The sequence below is a fragment of the Myotis lucifugus genome, unplaced genomic scaffold, assembly GCF_000147115.1.
Source record: "Myotis lucifugus unplaced genomic scaffold, Myoluc2.0 scaffold_151, whole genome shotgun sequence".
Classification (NCBI taxonomy): Eukaryota; Metazoa; Chordata; class Mammalia; order Chiroptera; family Vespertilionidae; genus Myotis; species Myotis lucifugus.
Window position 1 is genome coordinate 1,244,169 of NW_005871199.1, and position 5,254 is coordinate 1,249,422.

Sequence of the window (5,254 nt, forward strand, 5' to 3'; positions counted from 1 at the left end):
CCGGGGTCTGCGAGTCCAAGTCTCCCACACCCGCAGGCTGCAGGGGGGTCAACAGCCCCGTCGGGGCCGGGCGGCCCCAGCGTCTCCGCCGGGCTTTTCCGCGGGGCGCGCAGGCCCGGGGCTCCCGACCGCGCGGCGGAACTACAAGTCCCAGCAGCGCGGCTGCCCGGACTTCCGGAAGCCGAGGCTGGGCGGGGAGGAAGCGGCGGAGACCTGGCCGAGAAGCCGGGGGTGCATGTAGCCCGAAGAAAAGGGGGCGGGAAGGGCTGTGGGGCTCACCTGTCAGTTCGCCACCATGAACGTGGTTCTGGCTGTGAAGCAGTACATTTCCAAAATGATAGAGGACAGCGGGCCGGGCATGAAAGTGCTGCTCATGGATAAAGAGACGGTGAGTTTGCTTCTGCTCAGGGTTCGTGCGGGAATCCTCCCTCCCTGACGATAGCCGGTCACATTCCACTGGGGGATTTGGTATTCAATTAAAGATTTTTCAAGGAGGGTCGGTTCTGTACGGAATTGAAAGGTTGTATTCAGCTTGCCCAGTCGGTTTTCAGACTAAATGGCTTTAACCACTGCCAGAGATTTTTTTTCCCTCTTTTTGGGGTGATCCTGTTATTTCTACTCAACACTGTGTTTTTCTTTTTATTTTATTTTTTAATATATTTTTAATGATTTCAGAGAAGAAGGGAGAGGGAGAGAGAGATAGAAACATCAATGATGAGAGAGAATCATTGTTAGGCTGCCTCCTGCACACCCCCTACTGGGGCTCAAGCCCGCAACAGAGGCATGTGCCCTTGACTGGAATCGAACCGGGGACCCTTTGTCCGCAGGCGGATGCTCTATCCGCTGAGCCAAACCAGCTAGGGCAACACTGTGTTTTTAAAGTAAAGATGTTGGAGCTCAAGCTGAGATGACAGGTTATTTATTATTTGTTAATTGCAGATTTTTTTTTAAACACCTCTTTAAGGTGATAGAAAAATGGAGGGGGGCATGTATGGATTGTCCACATTTACAGAGAGCATTATGGTACATTACATACATGTTTGGATGCTCAGTAAATATTATTACATATGTTAGTACTTAAGGTATCCAGTTAAATAGTAATGAAAAAAAAAGTTTAAGCCTTAGGGTATTGTTGCTTGTTTTTATTATTCTGGACCATCATAATATTAGTAATTATTTTTTCTTTACAGACTGGTATAGTGAGTATGGTATACACACAATCAGAGATTCTTCAGAAGGAAGTGTACCTTTTTGAACGCATTGATTCTGCGAATCGGGAGGTCATGAAACACCTGAAAGCAATTTGTTTTCTTCGACCTACGAAGGTACTACATACTGAACTGCCATCTGCCCAGGCAAATACAGAACGCTATGATCTCAAGGCATTAAGAAGGCAAAATAAATTTGTATTATCATTTGTGGCATCGTAATTATCCTGGTTTATCAGAGTTAAAATCTTGACTCTCCTCTTTCCCATATCTCAGTTTACTCCTTACAGCCAGTGTTTTCCTTCAAAATGTCTTTTAGGTTCTCAGCTACTTTCAAAGCTACTACCCTCACAGAGACCCACATCACTTTATTCCTGGATTAACCTCCTCTCACTAAGTAGCATTGCCACTTAATCTTATATACTTATATCAATGTTTTGAGTTTTTATCATTTTCTTCACATCTATGCTCAGAAACCTGTAATGGCTCAATTTTACTTCCATGATTAAATCTATATTTAGTGGCCTAGTCCGCAAAACACTCCTTTAACTGGTCTGGTCTGCCCTTAGGTATCCAAACTCCAGTGTCCCACCTCTGCTCCTCCACTATAGCCACTAGGCCTTTGTATCATCCCTCTGTACTCTCATTTCTCTTCTCTTGCCCTCATTAGAGATTCCTTAGCCTTCCATCAGTCTTTGTCCAACATCTAAATCTTGCTTAAGTCCTCCTTTAAAAACCCTTAACTGTTTCAATCTTATTCTGTATACTCTCTTACTTTATATTCCTGTTCTTCAATATACTCTTTTACCATGCTTGTACATTATGTATTTTCCAAAATACAAATCTGATCATATTCTCCCCACTTGGAAACCTTGAATGACTTCTCATTACTTTTACAATAAAGACAAAACTCCTTAATTGTGGTCTGCAAGATCCCTGTGGTCTAGTTCCTATCATTTCTACAGCCTCATTTCAAACCATTCCCCCTTCTGCTCTTAGTCACACTAATGTTTCAGTACACTATATTCCATCATGCCACAGGACCTTTGCACAGGCTCTTTCTCTGTTGGGAACTTCTTCACTGCAAGAAACATCGATGAGAGAGAAACATCGATCAGCTCAACCCCCCTTGTTATAAGCATTACAGCACCATCTTCCTTTCCCTAGTACATGCCCTTGACCGGAATCGAACCTGGAACCTTTCAGTCCACAGGCCGACGCTCTATCCACTGAGCCAAACCGGTTTCGGCTAATGTTTCAGTACACTATATTCCATCATGCCACAGGACCTTTGCACAGGCTCTTTCTCTGTTGGGAACTTCTTCACTGCAAGCAAAACTTCCCTGGCCTTGCTGACCAGGTCAACCCCCCTTGTTATAAGCATTACAGCACCATCTTCCTTTCCCTATTATTTGTCATGGTTGAAGTATTATATTTTCTGTCTGATTAATATCTATCTCACCTACCAACAGTAAGCTTCATGAGAATAGAGATGGGTCTGTTTGGTCACACTATTATGTCTCCAATGCCTGCCACATAGTGTATACTCAATAAGCCATTCCTGAATTAATGAATACTGTGTTATAATAGTTTCCAGTTGTTTCACATTTGTAAATCTTAGTCATAACATTCAGGTTGTGAGAAGGATCTTAGAGATCACCTAGTGCATCATTTCCTAACATTTTTATTGGAGAACCTCTTTCACATACACACACACACACATATATATGTGAGAGTATATGAATGTATATATATGTATATAGTCTCTCATACTCAATATATGTTCTTTTTTTTTTTTTTTTAAATATATTTTATTGATTTTTTACAGAGAGGAAGGGAGAGAGATAGAGAGTTAGAAACATCGATCAGCTGCCTCCTGCACATCTCCTACTGGGGATGTGCCCGTAACCCAGGTACATGCCCTCGACCGGAATCGAACCTGGGACCTTTCAGTCCCCAGGCCGACGCTCTATCCACTGAGCCAAACCGGTTCCGGCTCAATATATGTTCTTAAAAGCAAATTTTCCTTAAGATTCCATTATAAGGTTACTTTTTAAGATATTTTTAATCTAAATGATAATTTTCAAAATATTTTTTCCACTTAACAAGCAATGTGCGTTGCTTACATTACTTTTAATTCTGTAAGGAAACTGGTTTTTTTAACATTCAAAAATGATATTTTATGTATAGTTTGGGGACCAAATTTATACTGAAATTTAACCCTGTGTTATAATATCAAAAATAGATAAGACCTGCATTATAATCTTATATAACGGGAATTCTAATGTTTTGACCATATAAAAATCAATTGTTTTACTTCTAAATTTCATATTTTACTTTAAAATAATGTAATTATAAAAAGGGTCTTAGCCTACTATTTGCAAATACTTCCCAAACATTGAAACTGTGCAGTCTTAGGTCCCAATAAGTTAAAAGCCAAATATAATTAGCTATATTTTATCTTGACTATGGGTTTTAAAAGGTCTAGACATGTTTTGATACTCTATAACAGGGGTCCTCAAACTTTTTAAACAGGGGGCCAGTTCACTGTCCCTCAGACCGTTGGAGGGCCGGACTATAGTTTTAAAAAAAACTATGAACAAATTCCTATACACACTGCACATATCTTATTTTGAAGTAAAAAAACAAAATGGGAACAAATACAATATTTGTATTTGCATGTGGCCTGCGGGCTGTAGTTTGAGGACCCCTGCACTAGACTCTCAGTAAATACTTAAATAAATCAATAGATGATGTTTATTAGCTTTTCACTGAAGCAATTTTCATATTTTATTTGTTTGTTATTTTCTAGGAGAATGTGGATTATCTGATTCAGGAGCTCCGAAGACCCAAATACAGTATATATTTTATTTGTAAGTATGTTATTTCACCTATTCAATCATATAACTATATCTTAGCTAGAATGTTCTGTTGGTCTCTTTGTATCATCAATAAGTTAATTGAATCTTTCACTAAAAAGTCTGTTTTTCTCAATGTTCTTTCAAAATTTAAAAGTCTTATAACCAACATTCTATTTCAGAAAGCTAAATGTGATTTCCATTCACCATTAATTGCTTGGGTAAAAAAAAATTTGTTTAACTTTGCCTTTTAAAATTCTTTGTAAGGCAAGAAGTCATAAGTACTAGTAGCCAATTTTCACAAAGTGTATTCTTATTCCTGTTTTACACTTTTATGAACTGAGGCATAGAAGCTAATTTGTTTACTTGGAGAGAGGATATACTTGAGTTTGTTGGAAAGGCAGAGATTTACTTTACATGCCAGATAAAAACATTTCACTTCTCGTTGCTACTTTATGTAGTACTTTAAGTACAAGTCATCAGGTAGATATCTCTTATGTGCCTAACTTTGGTGGTGGTGGGTGGGGCCAGGGATAGAGAAGTAGAGGCCTGGAAACAAACTAGTTTTGTGGTTACTATACCATTATACAGATTTGATTTTTTTTTAATGTAATACATTCTGCTTTGGCAGTTACATCGATTCTCCTCTAGATGTCGTTATTGATCTTTATAGTTTAGTATAGTTTATTTGTGCCATTTCTAAAACCAAGGACAAAACTTAACACTCAGTATGTAGGGCATTTGAGAAGTTGAAGACTTTGGAATTTTAGGGTTTAGACCAGGGGTGGGCAAACTTTTTGACTCGAGGGCCACAATGGGTTCTTAAACTGGACCGGAGGGCCGGAACAAAAGCATGGATGGAGTGTTTGTATGAACTAATATAAATTCAAAGTAAACATCATTACATAAAAGGGTACGGTCTTTTTTTTTTTTTAGTTTTATTCATTTCAAACGGGCTGGATTCCGGCCGCGGGCCGTAGTTTGCCCACGGCTGGTTTAGACTATAGTCGGTGATATACATACTTTCTTAAGGATATACTACAATTTAACAGTGGTACCAAAAATTAACATTTGTGATAAGAGTTTGTATTTTATAAAGAACTTTCTTATATATTATTTCATTTGGCCCTTAAAACACCCCCCCGAAGGAAAAATAGGTAATTTTATTAGTTTCAGTGCTCCTACTTT

General features: G+C 38.9%; 1 protein-coding gene across 2 annotated transcripts in view; it reads left to right on the forward strand.

Annotated features, from left to right (window-relative positions):
• The first annotated feature begins 2 nt into the window (after positions 1-2).
• Positions 3-5,254, forward strand: part of VPS45 (vacuolar protein sorting 45 homolog) — a 45,404-nt gene continuing 40,152 nt past the window's right edge. The window contains exons 1-3 of one of the 2 annotated variants that reach the window (XM_006095182.3): positions 3-388; positions 1,191-1,325; positions 4,021-4,081. In XM_006095182.3, coding sequence (XP_006095244.1) covers positions 296-388; positions 1,191-1,325; positions 4,021-4,081 — 289 coding nt within the window. In that variant the 5' untranslated portion in view covers positions 3-295. The remainder of the gene's footprint in view (positions 389-1,190; positions 1,326-4,020; positions 4,082-5,254) is intronic. The other variant, XM_023759188.1, reaches the window with a different exon arrangement.